A 15,664-nucleotide genomic window follows, 5' to 3' on the forward strand; every position below is an offset into this window, starting at 1 on the left:
TCTCCGCGTACGGGGAATTGAACCCCGATCTGGCACGCGACAAGCGCCCATTCTGACCATTAAACTATCACGGATGTTTTTCATATACTTTGGGTTGAATTAATCATTCCACAATAAAAAGAATATACCCTACAAAATTCAATTACAACCTTCTCGTTACAAATGGACAAAAGTACATAGGCAATATATAGTTCTCAAGAAAGAAATGTTACTTCTAACGTGGGACGACATTGTATGAAATTGTTGACATAATTTGTCATCTATTAGTTGTTCGAGTTGGAAAAAAAACTTGGTAAGTTTTCGGTATATATTAAATAAAATGCAAATGTATCACTTAAAAAAGTGTTTCAAAAAGACTACAATTGCTCCTCAATCCATTCTTGCCATTTTACAATATCCTTTTTCAAGACACTGCCACTAATCGCATCAACAGACCCTTCCAATAGGTTGAAACTGAATTTTCCAGAACTCGATAACTCTTTCAACATTTCCAGTTCATTGCTCTCATCCGTACCATCTTGGGTTATAATATTTACGTCACCTATGGATTTCTTTTTCCTCACAATAATTTTCGATATTTCAGTCTCTAATGCTTCTTTAATCCTCAATGGTGGTCTACTAGAAAATGATTCTGATTTATTACAAGCAATTAAAATATTAGGTTCCATATTTTTCTTGGATTCTGTAATCAACAAAACATCAAGTAAAAATTCAGCGGTCTTCGTTAATTCCTTTGGATCAACCGTAGAATCAACAACATATATGACACCTGCAATCTTTGGATTCTTTTTCAAAAAATCAATCAACTTGTAACGTAATTTGAAATGGCCAGGGAATTCAATCACATTTATACGGTTATCCAAATTTTCTAACTTAGATACATCTAGGGATGTGACAGTTGGACGTTGTTTATTATTTGACAGTAAGGTAAATAACGATGTCTTACCACTGTTAGAAGGTCCAGCAATCACAAAAATTGGTTTCTTATTAGAGATAATCCCTTCCTTACCAGCAGCGGAAGTTGTCGCTTTTCTTAAACTAACAAATAATAAAAGTGTAGTTAAGGCTATCACCAGAAGGGAAACCAATATAGCATTATTCAAATCCAACATTGTCATATTCTGTGATTCTCAATCAATATATCTGTCTTTTGATTACCTCTTTACTTCATTGTTCAAAATTAAGTGTTTTTGAAATAAAAATAAAGTTCCACACACATACTTTGTTATATTTCTACATTTCACGATTTCTACATAAAATCAAGTTTTAAGAAATACACATAACCTTACAACATACATCTTATCAGAATTTCAAAAAAGAATCCAAAAGTGACAATCTAGAACAAGAACTATAATGTTAAATGTACGACAGATACCCTTCCGTCTTATATTTCAAAGGTATAACTCAACCAGTTCAAAGTTCCTACCAGAGACAGTCATAGGACAATGCTACAGACCTCAAATAGTATTGAATCCAGATGTAACAAAGGCAATCAACAATAATATTCTTTCTTTGGATCATCCTAAGAATCTTCGAAGAGTTGCAAAAAATTACTTCGTTGACCTTCACAGAAATAATTTACATAAGGCACCTTTGACGCCTTTACAGGTGGATGCTCATATTGCTTCTATTTTCTTACAAAATTATGGTGCCATTTATCAAACATTAATGGAGTTGAAGAAAAGAGCTTCAACAAAGGGAGAGGAATGGGTACCGAATCGTGTTTTGGATGTTGGATTTGGACCTGCTACAGGAATTATTGCGTTGAATGATATATTTCAAAATATGGAAAAGAAACCAACTGTCAAAGATGCTGTGATTATGGGTTCATTAGATATGCAAAGAAAGGCTAAGATTATACTTAGTAGACAAATCGATGAAATTGTTGATCCAACATCTCTAAATGCCAGTGAAGAGAGTGCCGAAGTAAGTGAAAGAATAGATATATTGAAAGCTGATAACGAAATCATGACAGACACCGAGGAAGTATACGAGGAGGAATTAGTTGGGGAAGTAATGACAAAGAAGATTAAAATTAAAACGAATTTAAGAGACGATTTACCATTAAACAAAGAATACGATTTGATTATACTTACTCATCAACTACTGCATGACGAATCTAAATTCCATACCCAAGTCGATGAAAACTTGACACGATATCTAAAATTACTGGCACCTGGTGGTAACATTGTTATTATCGAACGAGGAAACCCGTTAGGTTTTGAAATTACTGTGAAAGCAAGACAACTCATGATTAGGCCCGAGAATTATCCTAATGAACATGGGAAAATACCAAGACCATGGATACGTGGTGCAACTTTAAAAGACAAGACAGTTCCAGAAAATATCGACTACTACCTGAAAATAATAGCTCCGAGTCCACATCATAGGGCTTGTCCATTACAAACCGATAATCCAAACTATTACAGCTTCCCTGAAGGGAAAAATTTGAAAATATGTACTTTCCAAAAGTCAATCGAGAGACCTAAATTCAGCCTAGAACTTAAGAAGGGAAGATTATTATCTGCACCATGGGATGATGTAGAAGGAATAAACCATGATAGATCTTACAAACCAACTCCGGATATGAAAGGAAAAGGTAGACCATATGGGAAAAATTATGAAATAATTAATTATTCTTATTTAATAGCTGAGAGATCTTTAAATGACCCAGAAACACTTGCTCATATAAAAAAATTAAGGGAGGAACAACCTTTCAATTTCCAAATTGGATCCTTAGGTGATGGAAGTCCCGATACATGGCCTAGAATTATTTCACAACCAATTAAACGGAAAGGTCACGTAATATTAGACGTCTGTGGACCTTCTGGGGAATTAGAGAAATGGACGATACCTAAATCATTTTCTAAAGAAATTTATTACGATGCAAGGAAGGCAATGAAAGGTGATTTATGGGGATTAGACGCAAAAGTGAAAATAAAGGGTAGAGGAAGACTAAATGTGGAAAAGTTTGAAAGATTGGAAAAGGAAAGAATTCGTGTATCGAAGAAAGAAACGAGAAAACACGAGCGGGAAGTATTACAGACGTTTAACAAATTGAATAATGAAGATATCCCAGATAATTCAGAAGCAACTGAAACTGTTCAACAATTATCCGAAGTATATGGCCATTACTTTAAACATAGGGAACCAAACAATACAAAAAGAAAGTACTGATAATCTAAATTGATAGATGCATATTTATATATATTTTAAAATCTTGTAAATAAAATCAAAGCATATTTCGAACTTTCATTTTATAGACAATAGGTAAAGCACACAAGAAAGTCATATAAATACCATCAATGCTTAGCCCTACACGACACTGTCAGTTGATGTATTTATATCTTCCTCAAGATGATTAAACCTACAAATTCGAACACTATATAAAACGATCGTAATTTTATAATTTTTTTTGGAATTTATAATGATGATTGGTAGTATATACTTAGATAACAATAATTTACGATAAAATGGGACAAATCTGTTGTTCACACGACAGCATTCTCTATTAAATAGGAACAATAACCTTATATGATCCGCCTCTTTTTTTGTCTTACAATTTCTTTTGAGAATGAATTTTAACAATATCCGCTATGCAAAAGGTTTACTTACTTTCTTCTGAAAGAAGTACCTTCAGACAATTTAGCCTTACCACCGGTTGGAGTACACAAAACGGTGGAACATGATTCACAGGTAACTGCAGTTTGAGCATGGGAGAAAACTGTGGTAATATTCAAACAACCTGGACATTTAACATCCAAGAAGTAAGATCTTGGTGCTTGGACCAAAGTCTTTAACTTGTGCTTTCTAGCTTCAGAGGCAGCTGTTGGGTGCAATAAATCTTGAACTAAAACCTGTAATAAATAACCATATCATATGATAATTGTGATTAAATGTTAGTATTAAACATCCAGAAAAAAAGTTCTTGAAAACTTGGACTGACGGCATCTGGCCCTGCTACAGAAAATATATAATACGTTGATTTTATCCTTTGTTTAAAATTAGGAATATTTGCACTTTTTGGATTGTAAAAATTGATTAGAAACGAATTATAATAACAATTTGAAGTTCATTTAACTTTCAAATTCCTAGTCATCTGTTGAGTGAGTATCGTGTGTTCTTCTCGATATATTTTAACGTGCATTTTTCATCAGAATATCATCTATAGTTTGCTTTAACTTGCTTTCCTACCCATTGAAAAAATTCCAACACATATTTTACCATCTCTTTTCCCAAATTTTCCTGTCCTTGATCGATGCCTTCATAAGTCCAGCGTCATAATCTAAAAATGTAACGTACCATATTGAATCTGTGTTGCTTTGGTATGTATCACTGGACTTCCCTTGTTAAAAAGACGTCAAAAACCTATATATTTGGTGTTGCTCGTCTTCAATACGTTTCGATATTTTACACCACCAAGTTCCATTTTCGCCAAACACCGAAATTTTGAATTGGAATTTTTGACTATTTTCTGAATAGATACCGAAAAAAAAGTGGAAAAATTGTCAGTAAATGTATGGGTGCTTAAAATGTAAATGGTGTACGGGGTTCACCATTTTTAACAGTCATATTATTATTACTGCTAAAGCAACGCAACATGTAGAGGGATTCATGCCTATCGTCTATAATACACTTCGTAAAGTGGTTACATAACAAATTACAAAAGAGTATTATTTTTATTCTTTATGTACCGCCCCTAGTCACTGAATCAAAGAGCAAGAGATATTTGAGAGACTAGAAAGTTTATTGGATTCTTCATAGAACGTTCAAAGCTATTTAAACACGTGATGTTCTTTAGAAAAACTATTGTAAACTCTTTTAGAAAAAATTAAAAAAAAAGTGGTATACTTGATAAAAGAACTTTTAAAGAACTTAAATTTATTAGCGTAGAAGAAGAAATAAATTTATATTTGTATAATGACCATATATAATATTTTGTGTTTTTATTTTCCATCAGATAGATTAGAAAGATTTCCCGTCTAATCCGGTCTGTAGCTCTTTTTCCAGATCAGAAAATTTATTATCGTTGCTGCTATCTGAAGATCTTGACTGAAGGAAAGATATGTTGGTATCCGGTTCCGCTAGCATCGTTACAGATGGTTGAATGCTATCGCCAGTTGTTGACGATGATTTTCTAGCAGTTGTTTCTGTAGTAAATGGTTCTTGTGAATTTCTTTCTACATTTAAATCATGCATTCCGGTAAGGCTCAGATCGCTAAAGGAGGAGCCAACTTGCGGCCTTGTTTTAATGTCTCCGTTTAACACTAATGACTTATTATCATCTTGCATTTCTAAGGCATCTTCTTGATCCTCCAAGAGTAGATCTTCCATCTCAGCAAAGGGTTCTCTTGCAAATCTCCTAAAATCGTTGACCTCATTTATAATCATTTCTTTCAAAAGATCAAGATCATCTACTTTTTCAAACATAAAATCAACCTTTTGAGGACAAACAGGTTCATCGTCTGAGTCATGCCACACAGAAAGATATGGATGTGCTAATGCAGATTCAACTGTTATTCTTTCAGCTGGATCAAATGTTAACATTTTCTCTAACAAGTCAATTGCATTCTTTGTTGCATTAGGAAATAGCACAGGAAAGGGAATTTTTGGAATATTCCCCAATTGTAATATATAATCTTGAACATTCTTTGAGTTAATTTTTTTTATTGTTTCAATATTTGGACTCCCTAGTACCTGGAGTATTTTATTCAACTGATTCACATAATCATCTCCTTCAAACATTGGTTTTCCATTTAGGAATTCTGCTAATATACAACCTGTAGACCAAACATCTACCGCTGTCGAATAACCTTGGTAGCTTAACATAATTTCCGGTGCCCTGTACCATTTAGTTGGCACATATTCAGTAACAAATTGTTCATTTTCTGTCATATTATTGGAATAACCGCGGGAAAGTCCAAAATCGCATATTTTCAGTTGACAATCTGCATTAACCAGTAAATTTCCAGGTTTAATGTCACGATGTAAAACATTGGCAGAATGTATAAACTTAAGGCCACATAAAATTTGATAGATAAAACATTGGTAATGAGAGTCGGTCAACGATTGTCCCGAGTGAAGAATTTGATACAAGTCACAATCGACCAGCTCCTCATAAATATATAGCCGTGCTACCCCATCAGGATGCATTACGATGTCAGTGTCATATAAACAAGTAATATTTTTGTGATTTCTAAAATGTCTCAAAAGTTTTAATTCACGCAAAGCCCTTTTTGCAGTTCTTGAGTTTTGAAATGCGCTATCTATCTGTTTTATAGCGACCATTGTAGAATCTACAGCTTCTGTATATTTAGCTGAGCATATTAATCCAAAAGAGCCTTTCCCAATGGCTTTAACTATTTCAAATCCTTTATCTACAATGAATGGTTGATTAAGGACAAGGAAAGAGTGTCGACTATCGAAATTTGGCATTTCGATTGTTACAATAAATGTTTACTGTCATGGGCAAAAAGGAACAAATTAAAAAGGAGGAGATTATTGCTAGAAAATTAAGCTTTAGAACTAATCGGGACTCGTGCATTAACAACTCATGAGTGAATTGTGTCATCGATACCTAATGCAATAATCTTAACGTCCTTATGTATAATTTTGTTGGTGATTAAGGCAATTACTATTCCTAAAATGAAAATTATAGTGCTGGTTAAAGTTGTGTCGTCTACCTTTGAAAATGTAGCGTAGTATTTGAGTTGTTCTATTTTTAGCATAGACCGAGAGACTTTGAATTTTCGGCGGTCATTTTTTACGTCGTCAGAGAAAAGTTAGTAGAACTAGATGGAAAGTCCCTTAATAATAACCACCAGGACTCAGTAATTCAAATACGTATCCATAATTGGTACTGAAGTAGTATACGGAACCCCAATAGAGCTCTCAATTGTAAAAAAAAGCTAAATGAGACTAACCTAAAAATATCTTATCTCCCAAAAGTTTCTTCTTTTGCCAAAAGGTACGATGATAATTTAGAGTCTATTTATATCTTTAAGACACATGTATGGATTCATTATTTTTTTGAAAAATAAACCAAATATTGGTGATGTTTCAAAAATTTAAATAGGTAGATTTTTTGAGTAATAACATTTTTGCAGTTGCCATAGTTCACCTTGATTTATTACTTCAAGTGAATAATTTCAAATATGAAAATAGTCTATAAATGTGTGCGAAAAAAATTGAAGACGTCGAGTAAATTGCACAACAAACTTAGAGTTAGAAAATTTCCTTGATGTACTCGAAAGTAAAATCTCTGCTTGAAGTCATATACCAAGATCAATTCGTTTTACAGCAATCTCTAACGTTATAATCAGCGACACACTTCTTCGCTGATTATTTCTATGATTTCACCCTTAGCTGGTCCTCTACCTGTATTCATACTTAGTTTTTCACACATATAGGGAAAGATTGCAATTAACCCTCAATTTTAACTAATTGACAGGAAAATATAATAAAAGATAGGAGCTCATAAGAAAATATGGATAAATTCAGAAGACCAGAGTAAAAAATGGAGATAACGAGAAAGTATAACTTCTTTAGAGTACTGTAGGAAAACCAACCATCTCTATATTTCTAGAAGAGCTGATAGATAGCCTGAAAGATTGGGTATTTTGACAAATTTATTGAGGATAAACTCGAGATAGTACGAGTTTTTTTTAACAATCAGAAATGAGAATTTGCTAGATTGATAAATGTAACACAAATTCGCAACTAATGAGTTAATGTAGCTTAAAGGCACAGTGAAATTAAAACACAAAGTGCGAACTTCGTGACTAATACCTTTTAAGTTTAAATTTGAGGCCACATGCCTTTGATTTTCGGTAATGATGAATTTATGGTTCCAAATGACTGTGAAAAAGTAGATGATCCTGATCTTCTAAAAAAATGATTATAAATGAGGTCAAAAATAGATAGATGCGAAGAATGGGTTGTGCATTTGGGCAAGAACAGGATAAAATGTAAGCCTCGTATATGTAGCTTTGATATATCGCCACAGTTTATTAAAAGAGCAAACTAGGTCTAAATAAGATGCATCAACGTTGCGTATGTGTTTTAGAAACATAATTCTGATCAAAAGATAAATGTTTCATTGTTCAATTCAATTTTATGAAGGCTGTTTCTTGTAAGTGCACGACAGGATAGAATAATGGGGTATCATGGCAGAATGTTAACTAGGAATATCCAGATAAAATAAACAAGCAAAATTCCAACCTTTAGCCACTGTTTTTATTAGTTATAGTAACAGATGGAGCTGAAGATATCTAGTTGGTGCCAGTTCAAATTAGGAAGGTAATCGAGCATAAAGGTCGTCAACAACTATTACAAGTATTCTTTTCTGGAAGTATCCCCAAACTGCTTCAGCTATACATCCAATAACGTAAATGTTGCCATGGCATTGGTAAATCGAATGGCAAATGAAATTCCCAGACAATGCTGGGCATATGGTTGGTAAAATTTATCTCGATGACTTACCTAAAAGTATAGTATTTAAGGAAGCTCCACGGGTTTTTGCTTTTAGTATATGCCCGCATAGCTGGTATTCTTGAGTTTGATCCTAACGAAATCAAGCCTCGAATCGACTAATTTGAAATTACTGTGGAACTGGATTACCTTATTGATACCTTTGATCGGGTAGCTCTGAATAGATTCTTAAATATCGAGAATATAAAATTAATGATGAAGTACAGTATTTTTGAAGATAAGGATAAAACAATCGGGGTACGATGAGTGTCAGTTTCTGGGGGTTGATATAAACATGTGAGGTCAGATAATCATGTCACGCGTAAACCAACAAAATAGGAGATGACGAATAGTATTATTACAGAGATTTCTTTCATGATACATCTTCTCTCTCCAGATTAATGTATTTCTCTGATTAACATAAACTGTTTGTTCGATGTACAGGAAGTTAGAGAAATATCGGAGGGGATAAACGACACATTTTTCCCAGGAATATTTAGCGCATCATCGGAATTTGACATTCTTAAGCCACTAAACAAAGACACCCATTCGTTTCAACCATATCTATCGCCAAGATCACAAGTAATATAAGCCTATCCCACTCAAATTGAACATTCACTGTAATTATTTCCATTTTCTGTATTAGCGAACACCAAAATATTAGAACGAGAAAAGCCGCTTGTCCCACTACTCTAACAATTTTCCCAATATATCAATGTCTGAATACACAATTCTGGCTTCAAAGGTACATGAATTGCTGTAACTTCATTCAATATAAATTCAAAACATTGTATTTCTTGCAAGAACGTAAGGTACCCGAAACTGGAACGTTAAAGAGAATGTATAAATATTTAGCCTTGGTGTAAGATAGCTACGTCTCATTATATAGCAGATCTCTTTCTGTCAGTAATTTATATATAGATATATACCGTACACGAAAATATATTATCTATGTAAATAATATTCTTAACAGTCATTCGATTAGGCATCTGGCGCGCAGTATTTCCACATATAAATACCTTTCCAGACATTATCTTACGAACCGTTCCTGCTTATGGAACGAAAATAAAAACTTAGATAGTGGAATTTCGAAAGAAGGGTACTTCTTGTACCAAGTGCATGGATCATTGATATTCTTGCTTATAATTCTGCCATTTCTCTTTGTAAATTAAACAATGAGCATAGCAATATCTAGTATATTCTACTAGCACTTTTCTAATCTAATCTTCATCATCAAACATTGATTTTGGAGGGAATGCTGTTCTTACTTGTTCCAGCGTCATATGTACCGGCCTATCAGCCTGAGCACATGTATCCACCGTAATTCTACCAGATTTTGAATCTATTAATGTATAAGTTCCAGGTTCCTTTAGTGTCTCTTCCCTTAACGTCGTATGTTGCTGTTTTTCATCATGCGAAGGATGTGTGAGAGAACTTGGAGGTCCCTCACATTTTGAATAATCAAATTCAGGAGGAGGTGATGCAGGTGGTGAAACTAAAAATAATGTTTCATGAGGTGGTAACTCAAGATATTTCTTAGGAGCAGCCGTTGCTCTCCCATCCACTAACGAATAACCTATGTTCAAAGGTAAGTTATCTGGCTTGGGTTCCATTTCTTTAATATATTTTGAGATAGCATGATTTGGACAAATAATCAGAAGTCGTTTCATGCTCCCTAGTATAACGATCTCAATAGGTAGATCAGGAAGAACGTCGAACTCTAGTAAGACTGTATCAGTTAACCATTTTTGGATCACTTCCACAATGTCACGATCTGTGACGTTCACTTTATCTGATGTAACAATAACGGTATCTGTCACTGAAGAGTTATTTTCTATACTATCCATAGTCAAAGTTGATAATACTGAATAAACCTTAAACGTGTTTCATAATCTCAGTCTCTGTCTATCTTGAACATAGCCCATGAGTCCTCAGGGCACAGTCCTGTAAAAAATGAGATCTAAGTACGTACAATATTCTTGTTTCAGCAAACCAAATCGACGTCTTTAAAATTGGAATCGCGCTTCGAGACTTCCCTCTGCCTAATGTTAAGGTGAGTGAGTACTTCTACGATTAACCTCCATAGAAGGCTCGAACAAAAGTTAATAGAGTAACCTTATTTATCTTGGACTAATAAGTTTATTCCATCTTATTGAGACACCAAGCTGTAGATAACGATGTCAATACGACTCTTAGGAACTGGGTTGAAACCTTGTGTAAGCGCACTAAGTGGTCAATCCAATGGTTTGGCCTTTAAGATCGCATCGGTTTTAACAACAAGACTATATTCAACTAATAAGCTAGCCCAAATAAGAAACACAGGAACGAATATTGTAAACAAATGGGATATGAACAAAGCTACAAAAATCTACCTGGCGCAAAGATCATTGTTCACAGAGACACTGCATTCTTGTGCCAAATGTCAGAAAACGTCTGAAATATTGAAACAAAAGTATGTCAATTTCAATTTTAATCTGTTAACTTTTTGTATCTAAAAACATGAGCAATATCAAATAACTAAAGCAAACAACAATGATTGGGTCATTATTGAACTTCATACTTCCATATTTCCTGCTTTTTGGCAATATCTTCAGGTACGTAACTTCTAGACACTATAGTGACTTCCCTATGTACTGAAATTCTCGGGTAATAACGCCAGCCTTTGAAAAAGTTTACAAGGGATACAGGACCGGTGGCAAAAAAAGACCATTCCTACCAAATCTAAAGGACTGGACTGCAAGGAAGAATCACCTAAAATCCCATTAGAAGTACTCAATTGCTCTAGTTGCAAATTGTTATAAGGAACTTTAACTTGAATTTCTTCATTTTACTAACTTTTTCTATGTCTAGCAAAATTATTGACCGTGAGGTTTTACCTACAAATGTTACTCCATTACATTATGATTTACAGATTGAACCAAACTTCAAGGATTTTACTTTCAAAGGTATCGCCAAGATTGAATTGAAAATTAATGATAAGAACGTCGATTCCATCCAATTGAATGCTTTAGACATTGAAATTCAATCCTCTAAACTTGCATCCAATATTGAACCATCTCAAATTGTCCCAAATAAGGAAACTCAAGTTGTTGATTTTATTTTCCCAGACGGAACTCTATCGAAGGTTGGTGAATCAACTACTTTAGAATTAAATTTCACTGGTATTTTGAACGATCAAATGGCAGGTTTCTATAGAGCTAAATATGAAGATAAATTGACAGGAGAAATCAAATATATGGCAACAACTCAAATGGAACCAACTGACGCAAGAAGAGCATTCCCATGTTTTGATGAGCCAAATTTGAAGGCTTCCTTTGGTATCACTCTTGTTTCCGATCCTTCCTTGACTCATTTATCTAATATGGATGTTAAAGAGGAACATGTTGAAAATGGTAAAAAGTTCACCACTTTTAACGTTACTCCAAAGATGTCAACTTATCTTGTTGCATTCATTGTTGCTGAATTGAAATACGTGGAGTGCAAAGATTTCAGAATTCCTGTTAGAGTCTACGCTACTCCAGGTAGTGAAAAAGATGGTCAATTTGCAGCTGATTTAACTGCTAAGACTTTGGACTTTTTTGAAAATACTTTTGGTATCAAATACCCATTACCAAAAATGGATAACGTTGCAGTTCATGAATTCTCTGCTGGTGCAATGGAAAATTGGGGGTTAGTTACTTACAGAGTTGTTGATGTACTATTAGATGAGAAAAATTCTACATTAGACCGTATCCAAAGAGTTGCTGAAGTTGTTCAACATGAATTGGCTCATCAATGGTTCGGTAATTTGGTTACTATGGACTGGTGGGAAGGTTTATGGTTAAACGAAGGGTTCGCTACATGGATGTCGTGGTATTCTTGTAATGAATTCCAACCTACATGGAACGTTTGGCAACAATATGTCACTGATACTTTACAACATGCATTAAATTTGGATTCTTTGAGATCATCTCATCCAATCGAAGTGCCAGTTAAAAGAGCTGAAGATATCAATCAAATTTTCGATGCTATTTCTTACTCTAAAGGTGCTTCTTTATTAAGAATGATTTCCAAATGGTTAGGTGAAGATGTTTTTATTAAGGGTGTTTCTCAATATTTAAGCCAATTCAAGTACGGTAACGCTAAAACTGAAGATTTATGGACAGCTTTATCAAAAGCATCCGGTAAGGATGTCAGTTCTGTCATGAATATCTGGACTAAAAAGGTTGGTTTCCCAGTCATCTCCGTGAAGGAAGAAAATAATAAAATTACTTTTACTCAAAACCGTTATTTATCTACTGGTGATGTTGAATCTAAAGAAGACAAAACTTTGTATCCAGTTTTCTTAGCTTTAAAGAGTAAAGATGGTGTTGATAACTCTTTAGTGTTGAATGAAAGATCCACATCTGTTGTCTTAAAGGACGCCGATTTCTTTAAGGCGAACAGCGATCAATCTGGTATATACATTACTTCGTATTCAGATGAAAGATGGGCCAAATTCAGTAAACAAGCTCATTTATTATCTGTCGAAGATCGTACTGGTTTAGTTGCTGATGCAAAGAGTCTTTCTGCCTCTGGTTACACTTCCACTACTAACTTCTTAAATTTGGTTGCTAATTGGAAAGATGAAGAATCTTTTGTTGTTCTTGATCAAATTATTAACAGTATTAGTTCATTGAAGGCAACTTGGGCATTTGAACCTGAAGAAGTTAGAGATTCCTTAGATGCTTTCACCAGATCTTTAGTTTCAGAAAAGGCACATACTTTAGGTTGGGAATTCAATGACTCTGATTCATTTGCCACTCAACGTACTAAGGTTGCTCTATTTAGTGCATCCTGCGCTGCAAGAGATCCTGTTACTGAAAGGAGTGCTATTGAAATGTTCGAAAAATATGTTGCTGGTGACAAGAAGGCAATTCCAGCCTTAATCAAACCATCTGTTTTCAATACTGCCGCAAGAGTTGGTGGTGAGGAAAACTATGAGAAAATTTATCAAATCTATAAAAACCCATCTAATAATGATGAGAAGATTGCTGCTTTAAGAACTCTAGGTAGATTTAAAGATGCTAAATTATTGGAAAGAACCTTAGGTTACTTATTAGACGGTACTGTTTTGAACCAAGATATCTACATTCCAATGCAAGGTATGAGAGCTCATAAGGAAGGTATCGTAGCTCTCTGGGGTTGGTTGCAAGCAAATTGGACAGAAGTCTCCAAGAGATTACCACCAGGATTATCTATGTTAGGTTCAGTTGTCACCATTTGTACTTCTGGGTTCACTTCTTTCAAAGCGATCGATGAAATCAAGGCATTCTTTGACAAGATCTCTACGAAGGGTTTCGATCAAGGTTTAGCTCAATCATTGGATACAATCAAATCCAAGGCCCAATGGGTAAACAGAGATCGCGAAATGGTAAAGCAATACTTAAAAACTAATGGATACTCTAAGTAAGCCTAACTGAATGGTGCTTTTATGTATGATCAACCAAATAGGTAATCCTCTATATTAATACAATATAATGCTAACAATAAACACAAATCTTCTATTCATCTGTATTTTGTACGTACTGGAGTTTGTTCTAATTCAAGTATAAGATCCCAAATCCTCTATCATCCATTTTGATTTAGTGTACTTCATATCTTTGTAACTGTTCAACGGAGACTTACTGCTTTTACTCGTTAGCCGAACCTTATTTTAGTCTCAATCTATTTTAGAGTTAGTTAATACAGGAAAAGAACAATCGTCTCAAAAAGGTATCGCGCCCAAAAAATTTGTAGTCGAAATCGGGCCAAAAAACGGGCCAACATCTGTCCCACTCCGGTAGGAGGAGATAAATAGGGGACAAATGGATGGTCCAATCGTAATGGAATGTCTCTCAGAATTGTTGGAGTGAGGATTAAATATGTATCAAAAAGCTTAGAACAATAATCTAAGATTATTCAGATGTTGTTCAGATGAATGAACAAGAAAGTGTTGGATAGTTGCTTGAAAGATACGAGAGAGATCAACAGAATTTATTTCGCGAAGTAGGCAGCTCAATTATTCAAAACTTATATATACGCCCCTCATGTTTTTTGGAACAAAAAAAGATAACAGTGTTAAATGGGAACATAAAGATATCTCCCAATTAGACTTATGCAAAGTCAATGCAGTAGTGTTTGGAGGTACTTCCGGTATAGGTAGAGCAATTAGTCATCAGTTGGCTGATCGCGGTGCCAATGTTTTAGTTGTTGGTAGACATTTTAAAGATGAAGATATGAAAAAGATCAAGTTCTTACATGCAGATTTGAGTTTAATTACTGAAGCTGATAGAATTGCTAACGAGATCCCGGCAAAGGATATAACTCATATGATCTTTACTACAGGGATCGTTGCCGCTCCTCAAAGGGAGCAGACACCGGAAGGAATTGAGAGAGATATGGCTGTAAGTTATCTAAGTAGATATATGCTTATTAGAGAACTTGCTGGTAAGATGGGTAAAGGATTGCCTCATAATGCTTCAAAACCAAGAATATTTATAATGGGGTTCCCCGGATCTGGACAACTAGGTGATCCTGAAAATCTAAATTCTGACAAGAAAAAATATAATGCGCTCAGTACACATAGTAATACTGTAGCTGCCAATGAAGCTTTAGTTTTAGATTCCAAAGATAGATACAAAAATGTAGAGGTATTTGGATTAAATCCAGGTATAATAAAAACGGAGATACGTAATAATTATTTAGGTAAAGATTCAATTTTTTCCAAAGCAGTAGAATGGGTTGTTGGTTGGACTTGTCAAACTCCAGAAGACTATGCTAAAAATATCTGCCCATTACTTGTTTCTCCAGATTTGGACAATAAAAGTGGAACCATGTTTGATAATAAAGGTAATGCAATCTTACAATCTGCAGGTCTGGCACCAGAGGTTGTCCATAATTTCATTCACAATTCTGCAGTTTTAGTCACAAAAGTTTTAGCAATGAAACCGAATGAGACAACTTCTAAATTACCTGTCTAAAATGGAGTCCATTCTCTCTGATGATGTCCCTTTCTTTTATTATTTTTTTATTTTTATTTTTATTTTTATTTTTATTTTTATTTTTATTTTAATATTCTTACTGGTTTTTAAAACGTTAAATAAAATAACATTCTAGGTGCCCTGTTTATTTGGTTTCACTTGTAGTAGAGTACATTAATTATCAGGTTTAATATTACATGGGTAGGCTAAATAAG

At 34.3% G+C, this 15,664-nt stretch overlaps 7 protein-coding genes and 1 non-coding gene across 8 annotated transcripts; 3 read left to right on the forward strand and 5 right to left on the reverse strand.

The window, feature by feature from the left end:
- Position 1: 1 nt before the first annotated feature.
- NDAI0Ctrna5D lies at positions 2 to 74 on the reverse strand. Its single transcript has one exon. It is a non-coding gene; the product is annotated as a tRNA-Asp (tRNA).
- Positions 75 to 356: 282 nt separating this feature from the next.
- SRP102 (Signal recognition particle receptor subunit beta) lies at positions 357 to 1,118 on the reverse strand (the record flags this gene model as incomplete). The annotated part of the gene is made up of 1 exon (XM_003669242.1): positions 357 to 1,118. One exon carries the CDS (start codon positions 1,116 to 1,118, stop codon positions 357 to 359), a length of 762 nt encoding a protein of 253 aa, XP_003669290.1.
- A 235-nt stretch (positions 1,119 to 1,353) lies between these two features.
- Positions 1,354 to 3,177, forward strand: RSM22 (tRNA methyltransferase RSM22; the record flags this gene model as incomplete). Its single annotated transcript, XM_003669243.1, has 1 exon — positions 1,354 to 3,177. The coding sequence occupies one exon, from the start codon at positions 1,354 to 1,356 to the stop codon at positions 3,175 to 3,177; it is 1,824 nt and encodes a 607-aa protein (XP_003669291.1).
- A 434-nt stretch (positions 3,178 to 3,611) lies between these two features.
- RPS27A (40S ribosomal protein eS27) lies at positions 3,612 to 4,305 on the reverse strand (the record flags this gene model as incomplete). Its single annotated transcript, XM_003669244.1, has 2 exons — positions 3,612 to 3,857; positions 4,303 to 4,305. 2 exons carry the CDS (start codon positions 4,303 to 4,305, stop codon positions 3,612 to 3,614), a joined length of 249 nt encoding a protein of 82 aa, XP_003669292.1.
- Positions 4,306 to 4,965: 660 nt separating this feature from the next.
- On the reverse strand, positions 4,966 to 6,435 carry KDX1 (putative protein kinase KDX1; the record flags this gene model as incomplete). Its single annotated transcript, XM_003669245.1, has 1 exon — positions 4,966 to 6,435. The coding sequence occupies one exon, from the start codon at positions 6,433 to 6,435 to the stop codon at positions 4,966 to 4,968; it is 1,470 nt and encodes a 489-aa protein (XP_003669293.1).
- A 3,254-nt stretch (positions 6,436 to 9,689) lies between these two features.
- RCN1 (Rcn1p) lies at positions 9,690 to 10,316 on the reverse strand (the record flags this gene model as incomplete). The annotated part of the gene is made up of 1 exon (XM_003669246.1): positions 9,690 to 10,316. One exon carries the CDS (start codon positions 10,314 to 10,316, stop codon positions 9,690 to 9,692), a length of 627 nt encoding a protein of 208 aa, XP_003669294.1.
- Positions 10,317 to 11,311: 995 nt separating this feature from the next.
- Positions 11,312 to 13,900, forward strand: APE2 (metallo-aminopeptidase; the record flags this gene model as incomplete). The annotated part of the gene is made up of 1 exon (XM_003669247.1): positions 11,312 to 13,900. One exon carries the CDS (start codon positions 11,312 to 11,314, stop codon positions 13,898 to 13,900), a length of 2,589 nt encoding a protein of 862 aa, XP_003669295.1.
- A 616-nt stretch (positions 13,901 to 14,516) lies between these two features.
- NDAI0C03930 (putative short-chain dehydrogenase/reductase) lies at positions 14,517 to 15,449 on the forward strand (the record flags this gene model as incomplete). Its single annotated transcript, XM_003669248.1, has 1 exon — positions 14,517 to 15,449. One exon carries the CDS (start codon positions 14,517 to 14,519, stop codon positions 15,447 to 15,449), a length of 933 nt encoding a protein of 310 aa, XP_003669296.1.
- Positions 15,450 to 15,664: the final 215 nt, after the last annotated feature.

The sequence above is a fragment of the Naumovozyma dairenensis genome, chromosome 3 (genome assembly GCF_000227115.2).
Source record: "Naumovozyma dairenensis CBS 421 chromosome 3, complete genome".
Classification (NCBI taxonomy): Eukaryota; Fungi; Ascomycota; class Saccharomycetes; order Saccharomycetales; family Saccharomycetaceae; genus Naumovozyma; species Naumovozyma dairenensis.